At 44.4% G+C, this 21,865-nt stretch overlaps 1 protein-coding gene across 1 annotated transcript in view; it reads left to right on the top strand.

Annotated features, from left to right (window-relative positions):
- LOC309873799 (antigen WC1.1-like) overlaps positions 1–21,569 on the top strand; it is a gene marked incomplete at both ends in the record, with an annotated part of 28,180 nt that extends 6,611 nt beyond the window's left edge. Inside the window, 12 exons of the mRNA XM_082751547.1 lie at positions 346–660; positions 1,423–1,734; positions 2,171–2,488; positions 3,425–3,739; positions 11,576–11,890; positions 12,807–12,866; positions 12,949–13,263; positions 13,439–13,471; positions 13,778–13,915; positions 17,709–17,804; positions 20,697–20,870; positions 21,469–21,569. Coding sequence (XP_082607673.1) covers positions 346–660; positions 1,423–1,734; positions 2,171–2,488; positions 3,425–3,739; positions 11,576–11,890; positions 12,807–12,866; positions 12,949–13,263; positions 13,439–13,471; positions 13,778–13,915; positions 17,709–17,804; positions 20,697–20,870; positions 21,469–21,569 — 2,492 coding nt within the window. The remainder of the gene's footprint in view (positions 1–345; positions 661–1,422; positions 1,735–2,170; positions 2,489–3,424; positions 3,740–11,575; positions 11,891–12,806; positions 12,867–12,948; positions 13,264–13,438; positions 13,472–13,777; positions 13,916–17,708; positions 17,805–20,696; positions 20,871–21,468) is intronic.
- Positions 21,570–21,865: the final 296 nt, after the last annotated feature.

Below are 21,865 nucleotides of genomic sequence, written 5' to 3'. Positions count from 1 at the left end.
CGTACTCTGTTTCTTACATGTGCCAAAAGCAAGATAATGCTGGGACTCCCTCTGCAAGAAAAGATTTGACAAAGTAGCAGCAGCATTGTGGGGGAGGACACATCAGAAGAAGAGAGAATGAACTACAAGAATTTGCATGTCTTTTAGTCGTGTAGTACAGGCTATAACATTGATGATAAAGACTTGTTTCAGAGCTGGCTTATGCAAATCCTGGTCTAACATTCTCCCCAGTCACCTTGGACACAGAAAGTACTAGTTCCATTCTGGTAGATATCTCTCACAATTTTCAGTGCAATAGCATGAAAAGAAAAATGTAAATGCTAAGCTCCTTTATTCTTCCTGCAGGCTATGGTGGATACAGGCTGGCAAATGGCAGTACCACATGTTCAGGGAGAGTAGAGCTTCTTCATGGAGGCTTGTGGGGAACATTCTGTGACTACCTGTGGAATTTACCAGCTGCCAATGCCCTCTGCCAGCATCTGGACTGTGGAATTGCCCTATCAATACCAGCTGGACAGTCCTTTGGAAAAGGAAATGGGTCTGTCTGGAATGGCACATTCAGCTGCAATAAGGAAGGCTCACACTTGAGAGAATGTCATGTGAATGTGCTAAGTCAGAATGAATGCCCTGCTGGAAATGAGGCTCGTGTGGTGTGTTCAGGTGAGCACTAGTAAAGGTTAAGAGGATAAATGAAAAACTCCTTCTTTGAGACAGATATGGACCCAAAATCTAGAGAGTCTGCAGAGCCAAGTTCCATCTTTTGCCTGCTGCCACAGGCATTTCCAGAAGCTGAGGCTGCACTTCACTTGCACCATGAGCCTGGTCTCTGTGAAATGCTCCTAGTGCCAGGCAACAGCAAGAGAAGGGGTGCTCCACAGGAGTGGTTCAGCTGGGTGCAGAGGGTGTGGATAGCACAGGCACATTCCACCAGGGCACAGTCCAAAGCATCTGAACATAGAGGACAGAAAGAAGTACTGAAAACAAGGTCTGTGCCAGACAAGGCAAAGTAATCAATCAGCTTTAAGGTCTAACTGGAGAGTAGAGTCAGGAGCAGCAGGAGACAGGGCTGGAGACAGTTACACCAGTCACATAGTTAAAGCAAGCACTGAAGGCCTGCCCCAGGCTTCAGTGAGCCCTTGGAACAATGGCCTGAGGGTGTATAGCTGGGGGACAGAAATGAGGATGGTCAGAGCAATCAAGGTTCACTTAGAGATTTGAAATCTAGTGACCCGAATCTAAAAATTGCAAAGGGGACCAGATCCTGATTTCTAGTTATTTTTCTTGGCAACATAGGGGAGACTGAATTCTAGTTGTAAGTACAAAAGTTCTAGTGGCCTATTGGAGATATTTTTGCTACCCCTCAGTGCTAAGAAAAACTCAGTCCCAATTCACAGTCACATTCAGATTTTCTCTCTTATTCAGGGTGTCCAAGGAGCAGATTAGTGAATGGCACCACATGTTCTGGCAGAGTGGAGATCCGTCATGGGGATACATGGGGAAGAATCTGCCGCTCCCAATGGAATTTGCAAGATGCTAGCGTTCTCTGTCGTCAGCTGAACTGTGGCTATGCAAAGTCAATCGAGACAGGAGACCTTTTTGTGGATGGGAATGGGTTTGTATGGAGAGATGTTTTTCACTGTGAAGGGTCGGAGTCCTGCCTGTGGGACTGTGCTCGAGTGGCTTTGGGCAATCCAACCTGTTCAGCCAGAGAAACAGCCACTGTTGTTTGCTCAGGTAAGTCAGGAAAGGCTTTTTACAGGTTCTGTAACTTTGGACCAAAGCAGTCTTGATCTCACTCTGCTAAGTCAAGTATCTCAGACCATGTTTAATGTCCTTTCCCTTCCCTCACCACCAAACCACCACCCTCTCACCCACAGTTTCAGCATAAGAACTTCATTTAGTAGAATTCTGTTCTGGAGGGATTCACATTATTTAGATGTTCCTGATTCCTCATAGGATCTAGCCTTTGAGCTGGGCAAGTCTTGCTGTAGCAAAATCTTGTGTGCATGGAGGCAAGTAAAGCCTTAACACAGGCTTCATCCTTAACCAGTGGTGAGAAATACTTTTTACTGACATAGAAATTTGACTTCCATCTCTCTCACATGTTATGTCTACTGTGGTAAGAGCAGTATATATTATTCAATACATTTTCCAAATCTCTTGAGCCCAGGCCTTCCTGATTCACTCAGACTCTCAGATGGTGAGAGCCGCTGTGATGGGCGAGTTGAGATCTCCCTCCATGGCATGTGGGGTAGAGTCCTGGATGATGACTGGAACATTAAGGATGCTACTGTGGTGTGCAGACAACTCCAGTGTGGAATAGCCAAGAAAGCCTATTACCTTCCAAGGTCTGAGAGAGGCATTGGTCTTGTGGGCTTAAGAAGTGTCCAGTGTGATGGAAATGAGACTCAACTGGTGCTCTGCAAGACCTCCCATTCTCAGGCACTGCCAACAGGAGTTGCTGAAGATGTCGGCGTGATTTGTTCAGGTGAGTTATTGCAATACAAAAGAATCAGAATGCTTTCCAGGGTTACCTCTGACCAGCCTTTTGCTGTGGTCTCACCAGATCTTAAACAGGCATGGATCTGGTGACCCACCTGCTTGTATACTCTAAGGGACAAAACATGGTCAAGGAACCAAGTGTAATTTACCTAATGCTTTCTTCACCCAAATTTCTTAAGTAACTTAGAGCACAGAATTGAAAGGAAATAATATAATACAGAAGTCATAAGAATACTAATTTGTCCATGGCTACCATGCATTCTGACTGACACTCAGGAATTAAATAAGTTTGGTTTTGTGACTTTTCTTTATATGTATAGACACATGCAGCCTTTCTAAGCATGCATTTAAAATAGAACTGTTGGTACATTTCTTATTTAGTAACTTATCTGTTGCAGAAAGTATCCCTGAAACAAAGGAGTTTAGTTAGAAAACAGTTTCTCTTATTTTTAGTTTGCTTTTATTTCTCTCTGCTCTAATCTGTTATTAGTTGGCAATAAATTAAATTGACCTTCCCTAAGTTAAACCTCTTGTGCCCATGATGGTAACTGGTGAGTGATCTCCCTGTCCTTATCTCAGCCCATGAGCTTTCTTCAGGAGTGTAGAAGCAGAAAACAGCTTCTCATACAAGATAAGGTGATCTCTACAAACATCTGGAGAGATACACTCCAACCCCTTTGGTATACTCCTACACTTTTGCAGCATCCCATGGGAATTATTTAAACATTTGCCTCTTTCAGGATTAGTCCTTTTCTATCACGTGGTTTTAGCTTCATAGGAGTTCTGCCCAAGAAATCATAATAAAAGTACTGGAATGTAACAAGAACATGATGCCTTAAAGGTGCTTTAAATATACCGCCATTACACTGACTTGTGCATTATTATTATACTGCATGTTTATATCAGGTTTTTCTTCCTGCAGAGAGCAAGAAGATCAGGCTGGTGAATGGGACACAACGCTGTGCTGGGAGAGTGGAGCTCTATCATGATGGCATATGGGGCACAATCTGTGATGATAACTGGGATCTATCAGATGCAAATGTTGTTTGCAAACAGCTGGGATGTGGATATGCCATCAAGGCATTTGTCTCTGCTCATTATGGTGAAGGCTCAGGACAGATCTGGCTAGATGATGTGAACTGCACTGGGGCTGAATCTGGTCTCTGGGCATGTCCCTCCAGGGCATGGGGTCAGCACAACTGCCAACACAAGGAGGATGCTGGAGTCCTGTGCTCAGGTGTGTTCAGAGACTCTTTTTTTTTTTTTTAAATGTGGGTTGGAAGAGAAGGGATATGAAGAGGGAAGCCGAGACTTGGTAGTCTTTCTTGGACAGCCTATTATTCTGTCTTGACTGCAAGCATGGCTGGACAGCACATCTTGTATCCCATCAAAATACAAAGGGTGTACTGAAGTCCTTATTTTTCATTAACAGACACACACACCAAAGTGTATGGTGGGGTATTGTGATAATTTGAGAGGGTTCCCAAGCAATAGGATGTGTGTCTGCCTTCCTGGAAGGAGGTCATCAAACGTCATGTGCCATTTACAGTCAGTTACAGTTGGATCTGAAACTGATAGAAACAACCCACTGTGCACCAAAACATCAACCAGTCAGAGGAGTACATGGTGCCTCTGCCCAAGTATCTGTTTAATTGATTTTTTTTTTTTCCCCTCAAAACCCAAAACAATCATTAAGATTGTGGTAAGTGGCAACAAATACTATTAAGTAAGATTTCCCAAGTAGGAACTGTTTTGCCTGTGATAGCAGATGGTAAGTGCAGGAGACACTCCAGCAACAAAATGGCATGCCCTGGGACTGGACTAACTTGTAGTAACTCAAGTTGTCCTTTCAGGTAGCTCTTGTTAGAGTAACTAAGGAAATCTACAGAAAAGGGAGTGCTGCTCCCCAGAGTGTGACCACTCAGTGGGTCTTTACTCTTGAGTGAAATTAAAGAAATGTGAGGAAACTTACTGACACTGCTCCAGGGAGAGGCCTCTGCAGTGGATATAGCATTGCTGGAAAACCAGATCTGATGTGATACAGCTGAAAGCTTAAGAGAGCAGGGATTTGGGGTGTTCAGGGCCTAAGCTATTTGTCAACACTGTCCTGTACAGTGGAGTATGACTTTAGGCTCAGTTTATGGAGAGTTATGTTGAGCAGTGCCTAATTCTGATGGTCCTACAAACAACACGCTTTTGTTTATTATGTAGAAGGGACTGTGAAGAAGGGGATAATCAACTGCAGTTTCTTGGGCTGTTTGAATGTGCTTACAGGGAAGAGGAAAGGGACACTGAAAGGATTGTGATCACTGATGTTATGGCTTGAAGAGTCCAAAGGCAAGGCACAGTAATGCCCTGCTGATATTATCTGCTGGGATGCCCCGTTGTTCAAAAAGTGACCCCCTCAGCCATTTGCTGAGGCGATTGGCTCCGGGGGAGTGGGGGATCGGACAGGCAGGGCTAATTTTTCCGGCATCGAGCCCACTCGAGGAAGCCGCCAGGACCCATACGAACACCTCTTCTAACGGCGATCTACCAGTAGCTCAGCTGCAACGGTGTACACCAGGCACAGTGCGCTCTCTAGGAAGTCTACCCAGACTGACTGCCAGCTCAAAACTGTGGCAGTTCAGGTCTCGGGGTACAGGGAGTGCCTGAGCCTGTGGCTACCACCTGCAGGGGGCAGAGAGACTGTGTGCGTGAGGTGCGAGCAGGTGGACGACCTGGTTCGCCTCATGGCAGAACTCGAGGAGGTCAAGAGGTTGAGGGATACCAGGGAGTGTGAGTGGGAGATAGACTTATGGAGTAACTCCCTGCGCAGCCTGAAGGACAGGTACCAGGGTGAGACACCCCAGATGGGGGTGGACCCCCTGCCCCGTTGCTGTCGGGCAGAGGCAGGGGACCTAGGAGTTGAGGAGGAATGGAGACAGGTCTCTGCTCAACATTGCAGGTGATGCCCCCCCCTACCAGCCCCACCTTCCCAGGTGCCCTTACGCAACAGGTTTGAGGCCTTGGAGCTTGAGAGACCAGTAGCTGAGAAAAAGGTAGAAAGTCTACCCAGGAGGATGCCTAGGGTGAGGAAGTTGACTCCACGCCTCAGGACTGCCTCCACCAGGACAGAAAGAAGGGTGATTGTTGTGGGTGACTCCCTTCTCAGGGGAACAGAGGGCCCTATTTGTCTGCCTGACCCTACCCATAGGGAAGTCTGCTGCCTCCCTGGGGCCAGGGTAAGGGATATTGCCAGAAATTTTCCCAACCTGGTTTGCCCCTCTGACTATTATCCTCTTTTAATAGTCCAGGCTGGCAGTGATGACACTGAAGAGAGAAACCTGAAGACCATGAAACAGGACTTTAGGGGACTGGGACAGTTAGTGGATGGAGCAGGAGTACAGGTGGTGTTTTCATCCATCCCTGCGGTGGCAGGGAGGGGTACAGAGAGGACATGGAAAGCCCACCTGATAAACACATGGCTCAGAGGCTGGTGCCAACACAGAAATTTTGGGTTTTTTTTTGACCATGGGGCGCTTTACTCAGCACGCAGCCTGATGGCGGTAGACGGGTCCCTATCTCTAAGGGGAAAACGGATCCTAGGCCAGGAGCTGGAAGGGCTCATTGAGAGGGCTTTAAACTAGGTAAGAAGGGGGACGGGGATGAAACAAGGCTTGTTAGAGCTGTGCCAGGGGGGAACGATGGCAAGGCTGGGAGAGAAGGCAATGGCCCAACTGAAGTGCATCTACACTAATGCACGCAGCATGGGTAACAAACAGGAGGAGCTGGAAGCCATCATGCAGCAGGCAGGCTACAACTTGGTTGCCATCACGGAAACGTGGTAGGACCACTCTCATGACTGGAGTGCTGCGATGTCTGGCTATAGGCTCTTCAGAAGGGACAGGAAGCACAGAAGGGGTGGTGGTGTGGCTCTCTATATCAGAGAGAGTTTTGATGTCGTGGAACTTGAGGATGGGAATGATAAGGTTGAGTCCCTATGGGTTAGGATCAGCAGGAAGGCCAACAAGGCAAGCATTCTGGCAGGGGCCTGTTATAGACTGACAAACCAGGAAGAGGAGACAGATGAGGAATTCTACAGACAGCTGACAAAAGTTGCGAAATTGTCAGCGCTTGTTCTCGTGGGGGACTTCAACTTCCCAGATATATCCTGGAAGCATAACACAGCCCAGAGAAAGCAGACTAGGAGGTTTCTGGAGAGCATGGAAGATAACTTCCTGACACAGACGGTTAGTGAGCCTACCCAGGGAGATGCCCCGCTAGACCTTCTCTTCACAAACAGAGAAGGACTGGTGGGAGATGTAGTGGTTGGAAACTGTCCTGGGCAGAGTGACCATGAAATGGTAGAGTTCTCCATTCTTGGAGAAGCCAGGAAGGGGACCAGTATTGAACTTCTGGAGGGCTGACTTTGAACTGTTCAGGACACTGGTTGGTAGAGTCCCTTGGGAGGCAGTTCTGAAGGGCAGAGGAGTCCAGGAAGGCTGGGTGGTCTTCAAGAAGGAAATCTTAATGGCGCAGGAGCAGTCTGTCCCCACGTGCCCAAAGACGAGCTGGCGGGGAAGAAGACCAGCCTGGCTGAACAGAGAATTGTGGCTTGAGCTTAGGAGGAAAGAGAGGGTTTACAATCTTTGGAAAAGAGGGTGGGCCACTCGGGAGGACTATAAGGATGTAGCGAGGCAGTGCAGGGAAAAAATTAGAAAGGCCAAAGCTCATCTAGAGCTCAATCTGGCTACTGCCGTCAAAGACAACAAAATTTTTTTTACAAATACATCAGTGCAAAATGGAGGACTAAGTAGAATCTCCAGCCTTTACTGGATGTGGGGGGGAACTTAGTTAGAAAAGATGAGGAAAAGGCGGAGGTGCTTAATGCCTTCTTTGCCTCAGTCTTTTTCGGCAAAACCAGTTGGTTGCTCTCTGGATACCCAGCACCCTGAACTGGTGGAAGGGGATGGGGAGTAGAATGTGGCCCTCACTATCCATGAGGAAATGGTTGGCGACCTGCTACGGCACTTGGATGTATGCAAGTCAATGGGGCCAGATGGGATCCACCCGAGGATACTGAGAGAACTGGCGGAGGAGCTGGCCAAGCCACTTACCATCATTTATCAACAGTCCTGGCTATCGGGGGAGGTCCCAGTCAACTGGTGGCTAGCAAACGTGACGCCTATCTACAAGAAGGGCCGGAGGGCAGACCCAGAAAACTATAGGCCTGTTAGTTTGACCTCAGTACCAGGGAAGCTCATGGAGCAGATCCTCTTGAGAGTCATCATGTGGCAGTTGCAGGGCAAGCAGGCGATCAGGCCCAGCCAGCATGGGTTTATGAAAGGCAGGTCCTGCTTGACGAACCTGATCTCCTTCTATGGCAAAGTGACGCACTTGGTGGATGAGGAAAAGGCTGTGGATGTGGTCTACCTTGACTTCAGTAAGACTTCTGACACTGTTTCCCACAGAATTCTCCTCAAGAAACTGTCTGCTCATGGCTTGGACTGGCGTACGCTTCGTTGGGTTATAAACTGGCTGGATAGCCGGGCCCAAAGAGTCGTGGTGAATGGAGTCAAATCCAGTTGGAGGCCAGTCACTAGTGGTGTTCCCCAGGGCTCAGTACTGGGGCCAGTCCTCTTTAATATCTTTATCAGTGATCTGGATGAGAGGATCAAGTGTACCCTCAGTAAATTCGCAGATGATACCAAGTTAGGTGCGTGTGTTGATCTGCTTGAGGTAGGAAGGCTCTGCAGGAGAATCTGGATAGGCTGAACCGATGGGCTGAGGGCAACTGTATGAAGTTCAACAAGGCCAAGTGCCGGGTCCTGCACCTGGGGCGCAATAACCCCAAGCAGAGCTACAGGCTGGGAGAGGAATGGTTGGAGAGCTGCCAGGCAGAGAAGGACCTGGGAGTATTGATTGATAGTTGGCTGAATATGAGCCAGCAGTGTGCTCAGGTGGCCAAGAAGGCCAACAGCATCCTGGCTTGTATAAGAAGCAGTGTGGCCAGCAGGTCTAGGGAAGCGATTGTCCCCCTGTACTCAGCTCTGGTGAGGCCACACCTCGAGTACTGTGTTCAGTTTTGGGCCCCTCGCTACAAGAAGGACATCGAGGTGCTCAGAAGAGTCCAGAGAAGGGCGACGAAGCTGGTTAGGGGTCTGGAGAACAAGTTCTACGAGGAGCAGCTGAGGGAGCCTGGTTTGTTCAGCCTGGAGAAAAGGAGACTCAGGGGCGACCTTATTGCTTTTTATAAGTACATTAAATGAGGCTGTAGCAAGGTGGGGGTTGGTCTTTTCTTCCATGTGCCCAGTGATAGGATGAGGGGAAATGGGCTAAAGTTGCGCCACGGGAGGTTTAGGTTGGATATTAGGAAGGACTTCTTTACTGAGAGGGTTGTGAGGCATTGGAATGGGCTGCCCAGGATAGTGGTGGAGTCACCATCCCTGGAGGTCTTTAAAAGATGTTTAGATGTTGAACTTAGCAATATGGTTTAGTGGAGGACTTGTTAGTGTTAGGTCAGAGGTTGGACTCGATGATCTTGAGGTCTCTTCCAACCTAGACAATTCTGTGATTCTGTGATATACACCATTCTGGAGTCAAGATGTAGCGGTGCTAAACAAGCAGTCATTCATGGAGGGGACTGGAGGAGAGACATGGCCATATCCAGAGGAAGGAAGTCTTAAGTTTGAATAAATGGATTTGGCACACCTTACTTGTAGTAGCTGGTCCTACTGCCTCTGCCATATTTGGCATTGTCTTTCTTGACCACTGTAGTTAGATGGATGGGGCAGGAAGGCCTAGGGTATTTTGAAATAGGCAGTGTAGCTTGCAGAGGGAAGAACTAGCTACCAAACTCCCCAGGACTCTCTATTCACCCCAGTATTGCTGAATTTGTGTAGGTAGACTCAGGTGTCAGTGTCTTGGCAACCCAAGTAATTTGCTGAAAGGATCATCAAACTGACCAAGGAACCACTGATGAAATCCCAAAATTAATTATTTCCCTGGGGAAAAAAAAAAAAAAAAAAAAAAAAGTGATGGTCTTAAACAACAGTAAAATTACAACAGTCCTGCTTGACCTGTATGGAGGCCTGTTAGAAAATGTTGGTTTACAGTAGACTTTAGAGCTTTGAAAGAGATCACACCATCATTAACTGTTACAGTTCCAGACATATTGCAGCTCTTGTATGACCTAGAAACCCTAAAATATACCTGATATGCTATAACTGGTATTGCAAATGCTTTAAAAAAAATAAAAAAAAAAAAAAATCCCAGTCATCAAAGAAAGAAGACCTTAGTTTGCCTTCACCTGGAATGGTGTGCAGTACAGCTGGAACCACCTGTCTGAAGGGTCCAAATATTCCTTACTATATGCCATGGCATCATCCATCAGACTTTAAAGCAAGAGATCTCCAAAGAACTTTTTCTCTGCTGACAATGGGATAAACTACTTTAGAAGTACTAAGTAAAGGGCAATAGGTAATCATTACTTTTCTTGGTGCTAGATTTACCATTAGGGTCTCCAAAGCAAAAAGGGACTTTCAAAAAATGCAGGTTTTAGACATGCACTATGAATAAAGATACATCCCAGCTGACCAAATTGCTTGGATAAGCACCACAGATACAATAAACAAGAAACACAAGCCTTCTTGGGCATTACTCTATTGGAATATGCACATCTGTTGTTGCTGCCAATTACTGCCAATTGACCAAACATGCATATTAAGTGATCTGAAAAAAATAAATAAATAAATAAATATTAAAAGTAAGAAGAAGAACACCAGTGAGCTTTGGAGCTAATCAACAGGAGATAGCCCATGCCATCAAATTAGGACTAGTTTTCATAGGTAGTAATGTAAAAATAGAAAAATTAAATACATGTGCAGGAAAGAGGCATATCATACAGAGTTTGTGGCAACCAGCCTCTGAAGAGATGAGAGAGACACTTGGAACCCTGGAATCTGAACCACAAAAGAGCAGAAAATAAATTCTCTCTAGTGGAACAAGAGTTCCTAGCTGCATATGTAGAGGGTGTGTGAGCATCACAGAAGTGTTGGAGTGCAGAGCAGCCACTATCATTATGCCCTCCATAAGCTATCCTGAATTTTATGTTCAAGGATTCAAAACAACTGAGGGAAGAACAACCACCGTAACACGGCAAAAATGTGTCCTAGCCCTTAGCCAATCTTTACATATTGTTTCAAGCTCCAGATCAGGGTTAGCTGAATTTATTAAGTCAATGGCCATCAAATCAATAATGTGAGGAAGGCCAAACACCTTTGGCTGTTGAAGCTCTAGTGTATGATGAAATAAGTACTGAAAATAAAGAACAAAGTTTGTTTACTGATGGATTCTGTAACAGCATAGCAGGAAACAGGAGACGGAAATACTTGGAACATTTCTACAGGAGAAGCTGCCATCTGGGAGGAGGCTTGAAGAACTTTGAAAGGCCTTAAAAATAGCCTTAGAATATACTCAGAAGCATCAATGGGCTAGAGTATATGTAAATACAGAATCCTGGACAGTGAGTAATGTTGTATGGAAATGGCTTAAAAAGTGAAATTGTGGTAATTGGCAGCAGTTAGGAAAAATATTTTAAGCAGAAGTATCGAAAGCAGTACAACAGATGCTTGAGCAGAAAGACTTAAGAAAGACCTAATGTCAGGCTAATAATATACATATCCCAAATTCAAAGGCAACTTAAGATGAACACAGTAACTAAGCTGACTAGCTGCCTCAACTTTTTCCTTAAAACTGTCCTAAAAACACCAGAAAAAGGGTCTGTTGGGATTTATGGCATCCTCACCTTCCTCACCTCCAGAAAAATGTGTGACCAGCTTATTTATAACCAGGACTATCTCATAGGAGCACTGAAGAAAAACATATATGCTGAGCTCGGTTGGATGATGAAGTACCAGCCAGCCCTGGGGATTCTTGGATTGCGAAGCCTACAACAGTCAAAATCCCTAGGGAAGTGGCCCTTATTGTTTGAAGAGCAGGGTTTACTTACTGTTTGGTCTTTGGAAACAGAACAATGAAATGTGTGCTGAATCATGTCCCTCTAATTCAAATTTTATGTCTTTATTTTTAGAGTTCTTGGATCTGAGGTTGGTGAATGGCAATGACTGTGCTGGACGGCTAGAAGTTTTCTACAATGGAACATGGGGGAGCATTTGTTCCAATCATATGTCTCAACTGACTGCAATAACTGCATGCAAACACCTGAACTGTGGAGATGGCGGGGAAATTGATAAAGATTTTAAATACGGCAGAGGTTCTGGGCCCACGTGGTTGGACCACATTGACTGCAATAAGCAACACAGCTCTCTCTGGCATTGTCAGTCAGACCCCTGGGATCCTCAGTCATGTGATAACCGAGCAGAAGAGACCCATATTTCTTGTACTGGTAACTACAAATGTATCTGTACAGGACCTCCCAAACATACAGAAACCTGTGCATGCATATGTGGACATTGTAGTACTTAAAACATGTTCAATTGTTTTCCAGTTTATATAATTTTTAGTTTCATGAAAATGGCACAAACATTTTTGTCTAATTCCTGTTGTAAATTAGTTAATTAAAATGATATGAGTATTGAAATCCAAGGGAAGACCCTGATAGCATGGTGCCATTGCATACCTGTAAATTAAAAGTCTGTGATATGCAGTTAGTCTGTGAGGTCTGAGATAAGATCAGATTTCTCAAGAAGTCTAGAGGCATGTATGCATACATGTATGGACGCATAACAGAGCATGTAGACACGTGAATGCACAGAAACATGTACAAGTGTACTTTAGTTCAATTCTAAAGGTCCATTTCTGGTGTCTGCTCTTATGATAGTATTTCATATCTGTGGGTTCCCACTGAAATATAAACGAATTTTAGATAACATTCAGATCTCTTGAAAGGCACTTCAAGAGGAAAGAAAGCAAAGTCCTCAGAGAGTTTCAGGAACATTTTTTTATTTAAAGCAATAGCCAAACAGTGGCCCAGCAAGTATTAAATACTCCATGCATACATTACAGGAAAAAATGAACTTGATGATTAATCATAGAAACATAGAACGGTTTGACCTTAAAGACCATCTAGTTCCAACGCCCCCTGCCTTAGGCAGGGATGATACCCATTAGACCAGGTTGGCCAAGGTCCCATCCAACCTGGCCTTGAACACCTTCAGGGATGGGTCATCCACAGATTCACTGGGCAGCCTGCTCCAGTGCCTCACCAGCCTTACAGTGGTGAGTTAATGATCAGGCATTTTATGTAACTTCACTTTTTTAGAATAATCTAATGATTTATTTACAATATTTAATTTCTGCAGGAAGAAAAGGGACAGCAACTCCAGCTACTGCTGAGTGTCCAAATTCTACAAGTTGCTCAGGTACCTCTACTTTGTTTTTCCTTATTGGTCCCTGTGGACCTTCCTGCTGTTCAAGCAACACAGAAGTATGTTTGTTTTGCAGACAGGGAGAAGTTACGTGTTGTAGGAGGAGAGGATGTGTGCTCAGGAAGAGTGGAGATTTGGAACCAGGGTTCTTGGGGAACGATCTGTGATGATTCCTGGGATATAGCAGATGCTAATGTGGTATGCAGACAACTGGGTTGTGGGTCTGCTGTGTCCGCTCTGAGTGAAGCTGCCTTTGGAGAAGGGACTGGTCCCATCTGGTTGGAGAAGATCCACTGTAAAGGAACAGAACTGTCTCTCTGGGACTGTCCTTCCAAGCCCTTGTTTGGCAAAAACTGTGATCATAAGGAGGACGCTGCTGTGGATTGCTCAGGTTAGTAAATGGTCCTTGGGTTCATTACACAGACTAGGAGAGGAGGTAGATGTACATCCAAGTTACTAGCCCCTTCATACTTCTGACTGCAGGAACCTCACAAATGATGTGAAGATGTTCTTCCTATTTTTCACACTTACCTATTCCTTAACCTAGACTTGTATTCCTTTCATAGGTGTGACAGGAACAACATCATCCACTAGAGCAGGTAAAATATTTCCTCTTCCCCCCTTTCTTTCTCCCAACAAATGAGAATTTAATGTGCTTGATACTGCATAGTGGGTAAAACTGCAATATATTCCAGCTCATGAGAAAGCATCTCACTTAGTCTTTTGTAAAGGATGGTTGAATGGCACCATCCCCAGCTGCTGAATGCTCTTTGCTTGAGCAGGACCCACAGCTAGGCAGCAGGTGACCTGCTTCACCCTGCTACCATGGGCACAGCAGGAGGCTCCAGAGGAGCAGCTTCTGAATCACCTGATTCTCCACCTGTTGCTTTTCTGTTTCCATTCAGATCTTCCCCGCCAACCAGAGACACAAAATGTGAGAATTTCAGCGCCTGTCATCGTTTGTGTTATTCTGGGGGCTCTTCTCTGCCTGGTCCTTGCCATTCTCGCTGGACAGATCCGAAGTGCCAGGGCACAGAAGAGAGGTGTGTCCCTCAGTACTGTTATGAAATGCCTCCTTGAAGAAGCTGGCAAGTGCTAATTGGCTGGGGCAGCTGGGAGGATGGGTGGCTGAGGTGACTGATCCCTGCTGCCACACTGAAATTTTCGCTTACCCTCTGGCAGTGAAATAGTCCACCAGTGCAACTGGGAACTGGCAGCAGCCAGGACAGCCACTAAGACACTTGGACCATGTCTTGTTCTGTACAGGTCTTGCAGTGACCTGTTTGTGCAGAGAGAAATAGAGACAAGAGGACAGGAGATTTTGATGACTGCAGCAACTGGAAAATTTACAGCCAACACATTAGATCTCAGACAAATAGAATCATAGAACCATAGAACCATAGCATCATAGAATCGTAGAATCATAGAATCGTTAAGGTTGGAAAAGACCTCCAAGATCATCTGGTCCAAGCATCCCCCTACCACTAAATTTCCTCATCCAAATCATCAACGAAGATATTAAAGAGCATGGGCCACAACATCGACCCCTAGGGAACACCAGTTGTTACCGGTCACCAGCTGGATTTCATTCCATTCACCACCACTCTCTGGGCCTGGCCATCCAGCTGGTTTTTAACCCAGCAAAGGGTATATCTGTCCAAACCATGTGCTGCCAGGTTCTCCAGAAGAATACTATGGGAGACCATATCAAAGGCCTTGCTGAAAGGCTACGTCAACAGCCTTTCCCTCATCCTCCAGGTGGGTTACCTGGTCATAGGAGGAGATGAGGTTGGTCAGGTAGGACTTGCCTTTCATGAACCCATGTTCACTGGGCCTGGCCCTCTACTTGTCTTGTACATGTTGTGTGATTGCACTCAAGATTATCTGTTCCACAACCTTCCCTGATACCAAGATCAGACTGACAGGTTTGTAGTTCCCTGGGTCTTCCTTACAACCCTTCTTATAGATGGGCATCATATTAGCAAGTTTCCAGTCATCTGGGACTTTTCCAGTTGACCATGACCACTGATAGATGATGCAAAATGGCTTGACAATCACATCTTCCAGCTCCCTCAGCACCCTCAGGTGGATCCCATCTGGTCCCATGGATTTGGGACAGTCCAGGTAGGGTAACAGGTCTCTAACTGTTTCCACCTGAATCTTGGGGGGGGTTATTCTGCTCCCCATCTGACTTCCAGGTCAGAAGTCTGAGTACCCCAAGGATAACTGCTCTGACTATTAAAGACAGATGTAAAGAAGGCATTGAGAATCTCAGCCTTTTCTTTATCCTCAGTAGTCATGTTTCCCACTGTGTCCAGTAAAGGATGGAGATTCTCCTTGGTCTTACCATTTATACATTTTTAAAAATATTTTTTATATCTTTTACCACAGTGGCCAGGTTGAGCTCATGTTGGGCTTTAGCCTTTATGATTTTTTCCCTGCATATGCTAGCAACTTCCCTGTACTCTCCCCAAGTCGCCTGTTCCTTCTTCCACTGGACCTAAACTCCCTTTTTCTCCCAGAGACCAGTTTGCTAGGCCACTCTCCATCATCTTTGAAAGGTCATGGAGAAACGGAGTGGTACCTGAGGACTGGAAGAACGCCCATGTCACCCCAGACTTCAAAAAGGGCAAGAAGGAGGACTTAGGCAACTACAGACCAGTCAGCCTCACCTGTTCCTGGAAAAGTGATGGAATCTCTCATCTCCAAGCACACGGAGAAAAAGAAGGTGATCAGGAGTAGTCCGCATAGGTTCACAAAGGGGAAATCATGCTTAACCAATTAGATAGCCTTCTATGATGAGATGACTAGCTGGGTAGATGAGGGAAGAGCGGTGGATGTGGTCTACCTTGACCTCAGCAAGGCTTTTGACACTGTCTGCATAACATCCTCATAGACATGCTCAGGAAGTGTGGCCTAGGTAAGTGGACAGTGAGGTGAATCGATAATTAATGGCAGAACTCAGAGGGTTGTCCTTAGCGGTGCAGGTTCTAGTTAAAGGCCTGTAGCTAGTGGTGTCCCCCAAGGGTCTGTGCTGGGTCCAGTGTTGCCCAACTTATTCATCAATGACCTGGACAATGAAACAGAGTGCACTCTTAGCAAGTTTACTGATGACACAAAGCTCAGAGGAGTGGCTGATACCTCAGAGGGCTATGCTGCCATTCAGACAGACATGGACAGGCTAGAGAGTTGGGCAGTGGGGAATCTCATGAAATTCAACAAGGGCAAGCACAGGGTCCTGCACCTAGGAAGGAATCACCCCAAGCACTAGTACAGGCTGGCGGGTGACCTGCTGGAGTGCAGCTCTGCAGAGAGGGACCTGGGAGTCCTGGTGGACAGCAGGCTGACCATGAGCCAGCAATGTCCTCTGATGGCCAAAAAGGCCAATAGAATCCTGGGGTGCATTCAGAAGAGTGTTGCCAGCAGGTCAAGGGAGGTGATCCTAACCCCTCTACTCAGTCCTGGTGAGGCCACACCTGGAGTACTGAGTCCAGCTTTGCACTCCCCAGAACAAGAGGGACGTAGAACTACTGGAGTGAGTTCAGAGGAGAGCTACAAAGATGCTTAGAGAACTGGAGCACCTGTCATACGAGGACACTGAAAGAACTGGGCCTGTTTAGCCTGGAAAAGAGAAGACTGAGGGGAGACCTCATCAATGTGTATACATATCTGAGGGGAGGGTGTTGAGAGGATGGAGGCAGTCTCTTTTCAGTTGTACCCAGCAACAGGATGAGAGGCAATGGGCACAAACTGAAGCACGGGAAGTTCCAGCTGAATATGAGGGGGCACTTCTTTACTGTGAGGGTGACAGAGCATTGGAACAGGTTTCCCAGAGAGGCTGCAGAGCCTCCTTCTCTGGAGATATTCAAAACCCACCTGGATGCCATCCTGGGCATCCATGGTCTAGGTGACCCTACTTGGCAGAGGCTTGAGCCAGATGACCTTCAGAGGTCCCTTCCAACCTTGGCCATTCTGTGATTCTGTGAGACTCAGCAAAAGTTCCCTCTTCAGCCACACCGGTCTTCTCCCCCACCAGTTCATCTTATGGCACACAGGGACAGCCTGCTCCTGCACCCTTAAGGCTTCCTTCTTGAAAAGCGTCTAACGTTCCTGGACCCCTCTGCCCTTCAGGACTGACTCCAAAGGGACCCTCCCTACCAGTGTCCTGAACAATTCAAAGTCTGCCCTCCGAAAGTCCAACGTAGCAGTTTTACTGACCCCTCTCCTGACTTCACCAAGAATAGAGAATTCTACTGTGTCACGGTAACTCTGACCAAGACAACTCCTGACCACCACATCTCCTACCAGTCCTTCTCTGTTTGTGAATGGCAGGTCTAGCAGGGCACCACCCTGGTAGGCTCACTAACCAGCTGTGTCAGGAAGCTGTCTTCCACACATTCCAGAAACCTCTTAGAATGCTTCCTCAGGTCTATATTAAATTTCCAGCTTATCTCCAGGAAGTTGAAGTTATGTTCTCCAGTTCTGACTGAGACCTTTCCCTAAAGTGCCAAAAACATCAGAAGAGTTTTCAGTACCCTGAGTGAGGAATTGTTAGAACACAAATCAAAACATACATTTAAACCAAGAAACTCAGATCTGCACAGACAGAATAAATCGAATGGATTTGTTAACACACCTGCTTCCCCATCCAGTATCTACTGTCCCTTTGTCAAGATAAACTTTTTCTCCAAGTTTATTCTCAGACAGCACCTTCCTGTGACTTCCTGGGTAGTAAATAGGCTGTGTAGACCCATTTACATGTATGTCATTCATTTTCATGACACCAGCCCAAGTGTGAACAGAGACTGTGTGAGTGATCTTGTGTTTTACTTTCAGGCTCCAGAGTATCATATGACCCCTTCTCTGAGGCTGTCTATGAGGACATTGACTATAATCTGATGAGAGAAAAGCAGGGGATGACTCACCTCTCAGGTCTGTGTGTCTTGTTCTTATCAAGAGAAAATAAATTGAGGATAATTCCTTCTGGAGGCCCAAATCCCAGTCTGAAACTTTGCAGTTCCCAAATCTACCAGAAAACTGAACAGTTCCTTGAATTGAAGAGAAGTATTTTCTGACCAGTGGACTGCAATAATTCCTCTTCAAGGGACAATTCATTTTGTGCTGTCCCCACTGCAGCTATAAAGCACAGAACAATATGCCTCCACCTCCTGTCTGTCCAGTCGACGCCCTCCTCCCACCCACCACCCCCCCCCAAAAAAAAAAAAAAAAGAAAGAAAGAAAAGAAAAAGAAAAAAAGCTTTTGTTGCAATTGTTTAAAGTAGGAACAAATAAACCAATAATCTGTATCCCCCTTCTGGTAGCCACATGTGTCTATAGGCTTCCTTCTGTTGATTGCTTTTTGCTTTTATGGCTTGCCTTCCCTATGAGTTCCAGAAGAATTGTTATCTATTTCAGTGTAAGCCCTTAAGGACTAATAATACTGACCGCCCAAGAATCTGCTTCTCCTCCAAAGAAGCACCTTAGCTCACTTGGTTATGTTTGCTACAGGTTTTATTGAAGACTGCAGGCACTCTTCCAAATGGCAGTATAGACTATGTGCTACAATTGGAAAGAATGCAGTCAGGTTTGACTGGCTTCCTGAATTTACAGACCCAGGCTACCTGTCCTCTTATATGCGTTTGGTTACTTTCCTGTACATTGTATCATGCATTGTTTAGTTGTTTTTTGTTTGTTTTTTGTTTGTTTGTTTGTGTGTGTGTTTTTTGTTTTTTTGTTTGTTTGTTTTTGTTTTTGTTGTTTTGTTTTGTTTTTGGTTTTGGTTGGTTGGTTTTGTTTGTTTGTTTGTTTGTTTTTTCTGACTGATTCATACATTCTATGAACTGGCACATTTGGGGTTATTTGGCTGTTTTGTTTTGTTTTGTTTTGTTTTGTCATTGGCTATACTTTATCTGCATGCATTCAGCCTCCAATCACAAGTAATATAATTTGTTACTTCATGCCTATCCTTCAGAACTATTTAGATACCTCCCCTGCTATCCCTATACATTACCATAACTGCCTTAGCAAACAGCTACATTGGAGAGCAATAAACTGAATGTATGTATAATCCATACAATCAGCCATACTCAACCTCAAGTTACTTGACTTAGATCTGCAGCCTTATTGATCCTGGATCTGTTTTCCTCATGATGCAGTTTAGCAGCTCAGGAGAGTTTACTCTGATAGCACACTTTCTCATTGGTCCTGTAGCAACTCAAAGTAATGTAATGGAGATCCTACAATGAAAGAGACACTTCTAGCTTTTAATTTCCAAAGCATTATCGATTATTAAAACAATTTTATTTTTCCTGAACTTCATGTTCAATAATAATGTTAGATAGTAAGTGAAAAAATTCTCTTTGATTTTTGTGGTGGAAATGTGTCATACAATCTTGTATAAAAGTGCCAGTCTTCTCTTTTTTTTCTACTTCTGAGGGCTGTCTTCCCTCCCTGCCCACTTTTTTATGCAGGGGGATGGAGAGTTCTTGCACACTAAGGAAAACATCCTTAAAGAGTTGCCAGATCTGCTCAGCTCCTTTGTCCCTAAGGATGGTGTTCCAGGGGAATGGTGTTCTCATCTACTAGGTCTTTAAATAGCTTGAAGTTCACTCTTCAGAAGTTCAGATCCTGACTTTGCTCTTTGCCAGACCTGTATTCCTTAAAATCACAAACTTAACCAGAGCATGGTTACTGCAGCCCAGTCTGCCTCTAATCTGGCAACTGCTTCTCCCAGGAATGGTAACTGTAATAAGTTGCAAACTATTGTTTCATTTCTGAGATAAATGTGGGGAATTAAGACAGAGAAAAAACATGCTGTGGGTGGCATACTGCTGGAGTTGAACAGGAAATGTTCAGCCCAGTGACCCAATGAAAAATGCAGTCTTCCAGGTATGGTTTTGCTGGTGGTATTTTTCTTTGTTTGCTTGTTTCTATTTGACAATGGAAAATGGAAAATGCTCCCTGAAAGGGAGAGGAAGTATCTGGAGAACTACTACATTTTCCTAGTGCAGATCAAAAACCTCATTTTAATATTGCCCTCAGAGATATCAATTGCCAAAGGCCCAACCAGTTGTGGACTTCAGCTGCCCACATCCCTAACCCTCTGCTGTGCTATGGTTTTTTATATTTTATTGTGTTTGCTATATTTAGGGTTTTAATTATTTAAACTAAAAGCCTTTATTTTTCTTACTTGTTTTGAAGTTTTCACCAAGAAGATAATTATTCCAAAAAAGATCTCTTTTTTTCTAATTCACATTGAATGTTGAATATTGTAAAAAAAAAAAAAAAAAAAAAAAAGAAAGAAAGAAAGAAAAAAAGAAATGCGAGCACTTTGATTTGCTTTCATTTCATATATGTTTTATATGTATGTGTGTTTGTGTATGTATATACCATAAGACAGTGAAAACTAAGATTCTTTGAGGGATGACTTCCAGGTATGTCCAGATCACAGAGCTACCTACCCCTGAGAAATCAGAGCGCTCACTACTCACAGAACTAGTGATACATAGAGATAAACAAGGAAAACTTATTATTTTTTAATTATTAAATGTAATAGGGAAGCTTACCTTATCACTAGCTGCATTCTTCCAGACCTTTCACCCTTTCACGTTCATCCTCCATATTAGCTTCTGTTTTGTACTTGTTACAACAATGTATAACAATTATTGGAGCTATATCACTGTCATCCGGAATACTTTAGAGCTCTCAGGAGGATTCTTAATTTCTTATCATTCCTTTTCATCACGGTACTATCAGTATTGCAAACCCTTATCTTTGGATTGTCAGCTACTGTTCTCTCCAGTGGAAGTTCTCTCCCTTTTACAGTTAATACCAGTATCATTCCAGAGGTCCCACTACTGCCTGGAAATACCCTGGAAGACGGTTATGATGATGTGACAGAAGATCCTAGATCTAAAGATGCTTCCCTTCCAGGGAAGAATGAGCAAGAAATCATTGGAGTTCTGGACAAAAGTGACGGAAACAGGTATTCATGGACAGGTGAGTCCAGAAGAGCAGTGCTGCTAATTTTCATAATCTATAGTTATTGTACTGAACTCAGGGGAAATCAGTGTGGAGCATACCACAAGAGATCACCTAGATTTATCTAACCACTGTAAGGAAGGAACACTACCTTCCTACACTCTTCCAATTAGATGTTTGTCTGGTCTTTCAGACATTCAGTAACAATATTCTCACAACCCTTGCAGGTAATCTATATCCATACCTTGTTTTCCTTGGGAGGATCCAAATCAGGGCATATTCATGGGAAGAGTAAATCTTCAAAATTTGCTATGTGTCAGATAAAGATAGCAAAAAAGCTTTTTAACCCTTGAGGTGGTAAAGCACTGAATCGGGTTATTTTGTGTTATTGAATACAGATTGCCTTTATTAAAAATGTTTATTATTAAATCAGATCTGAGAAAAGTATGCTTGATCCTTGGATATGTGTACATGTAGCAGGAGGCAGAATGTAAAAACTGTTCTCAAGTTTTTCTGAAGGAGACAACCGCCAGCCCACACTTTCAGCTGCACAACTGTGTAAAGGTAAAACATACAGAATGTACATTTGACTAAGTTCTTCCCTTCATGTTTTCAGACTCTAATGTGTCAAGAAACAGGACATCTGAGACTCAAAGAGATTCATTCCCTGGTCTTGAAGACACAGTTTATGATGACATTGAAGAGACGGGACCCTAATCAAGATCGCTGAGCAGTACTGAATACTTTTGGACGTTCTCCCATGTTCATAAAATGCTAATCATGTACTATCAGAACCAGAACAACCTGCATTTAGAATTAGTTTTCATAAGTTTGGTTTATTTGCAGAGAAGTGATTACATATTTAGAAGAAATACAAGCATTATCTTGTTTAGACAGTTTTTCAAGCTTCTCCTAACTACCCGGGCTTTTTTTTATTATTATTATTTCTAAATAGTTTCATTGCTTCTTTTTCATTTTTATTTTTTTTAAACTGAAGTAATTTTTCAACCATG

This window comes from Aythya marila, assembly GCF_965140915.1.
Source record: "Aythya marila genome assembly, chromosome: 1".
Classification (NCBI taxonomy): domain Eukaryota; kingdom Metazoa; phylum Chordata; class Aves; order Anseriformes; family Anatidae; genus Aythya; species Aythya marila.
Note: the sequence above shows the minus strand (reverse complement) of the source record. Positions and strands in the feature narration are given on the sequence as shown.